Source organism: Austrofundulus limnaeus, unplaced genomic scaffold (assembly GCF_001266775.1).
Source record: "Austrofundulus limnaeus strain Quisiro unplaced genomic scaffold, Austrofundulus_limnaeus-1.0 Scaffold487, whole genome shotgun sequence".
Taxonomy (NCBI): Eukaryota; Metazoa; Chordata; class Actinopteri; order Cyprinodontiformes; family Rivulidae; genus Austrofundulus; species Austrofundulus limnaeus.
The window spans coordinates 380,985-382,703 of NW_013952889.1; the positions used below are offsets into that span (position 1 = coordinate 380,985).

At 35.9% G+C, this 1,719-nt stretch overlaps 1 protein-coding gene across 1 annotated transcript in view; it reads right to left on the bottom strand.

Moving 5' to 3' along the window:
- Positions 1–708: 708 nt before the first annotated feature.
- mfn2 (mitofusin 2) overlaps positions 709–1,719 on the bottom strand; it is a gene marked incomplete at its 5' end in the record, with an annotated part of 55,604 nt that continues 54,593 nt past the window's right edge. Inside the window, 1 exon segment of the mRNA XM_014025594.1 lies at positions 709–1,461. Coding sequence (XP_013881048.1) covers positions 1,392–1,461 — 70 coding nt within the window.

Sequence of the window (1,719 nt, forward strand, 5' to 3'; positions counted from 1 at the left end):
GTTTTAGCACCTCTAGTAATATATTTACTGAGAAAAATGATGACTTGTTCAATACTTATTTTACCCGTTGTATCTCCAATAGTGGAGGACTGGTTCCAAAATTGTAAACTCTAGCTAGCAATAAACCAGAAAAGGTGGAGAAAATCATCTTTCAAAATTTTCATTTTCTAAATGACTTTTTGTGACTGGCCTGTTGTAGGTGTGGCCTTGGTTATGTTGGCATGATTACAAAGGTCASTTTCAACTTTCAATTAACTGCATTYRACCTGATCACTCTTCATGACACTCTGGAGTTTATCCATGGGACAAATCAATGGAGCAAACTTTGTGAAAGTTATTTCTTTGTGTCATATTCAAAATGTTTGTCCACAGGTGTACGTCCCAACCAGCAGTTTCTATATTTTGTGAAATGTAAAAATTATTAGCTGTAAAAATTATTACGCAAGCCATAATGATTATGTTTGAACACGTTCACTAAGTTATGGTTCATTCATTTTCTGGGTAACACACTTTTCATATAAAAATGTTGTTCAACTAAAAGTTCTTCCATGTCAGCAGCTATCCAACATGCAAACTGAATGGTTTGATCTGAAGGCTTGGAATATTTTCTGGAAGCATTCAGACTAAAGAAAACTTTACAAAATYCAGATTCGAACAAGGGTCAGAGAAAAAGATCCAAAATTCCACTGCAGACAAAAACACTTTCAGTCATATTTAATTTAACTGTTTATTACTTTACATTTATACAAAAACAATCTCCACATCTCTCATCCGTCATCAGTCCTAACCAAACAGTAAAATCAGATCTGACTTTCAATTATTGTCTGGAAGCAAAGCTGATGTACCTTCCTGCCATTTCACACAATAACTAGTTACTTAAATAAGTTAAATAAAAGCAGCTTAACCTTCAGATGTAATATAGTTCTGTTTGTATTATTGTGAAAACTAACTTATGTACCATCTGAACCTTCCAAATCATTTCATACTGTCCCTCTTYACAAATTTACTCTTTTTTATGTTTTCAGTTCATTAATATTTTATTCCCTTTGTGTACTGTCTGTTAGTGCTAAATTGAATTTWAAGTAAAATGTGGTGTTTTTATCAGAAACTCTTCAGTTCTAACCTGAATCGTCTGGTTCCTGCTCAGATAAACAGAAAAGTCCTAACATCACTGAGAGTCTACAGGTGGTGTTTAGTCCTGAAATCAGTCATGTATACATGTTTTACAYAAGAACATGCTTATTCAGGTTTAGTTGTGTGTAATTAGTGATAGACACCAAATGACTCGTTTCAACATTACAAACACGAGCTTCCTATTCTGATCAACCAATAAGAATCACGCCAGCTGTGGTTCAGGTAAGGATCTGTCTGTGGATGAAGGTCTGTCTGGGTCACTTGCTGTGCTGCAGGTACTGCTGGGTGAACATGTTGAGCTCACTGTCCAACCAGCCCGCCTTGTTCCTAACAAACACACAGAAACAAAACACAATCCACATTTACCCACAAAGAGCTCAAAGAGTTCAAACACAGGAACAGAACSAAAACCCCTCTGTGGAAGTCAGCTGTTTGTGGTCAAACAGAAAACAAAATAATTTTAATGACCTTGGTTTAAAAACAAGGAAAACATCTGTTCAACCAGCTCTGGGGTCTCATTTATAAAGGATTGCGTGGAAACCATACTAAAAGTGAACGTACGCCCAAAAGGCAGAAATGGCGTAC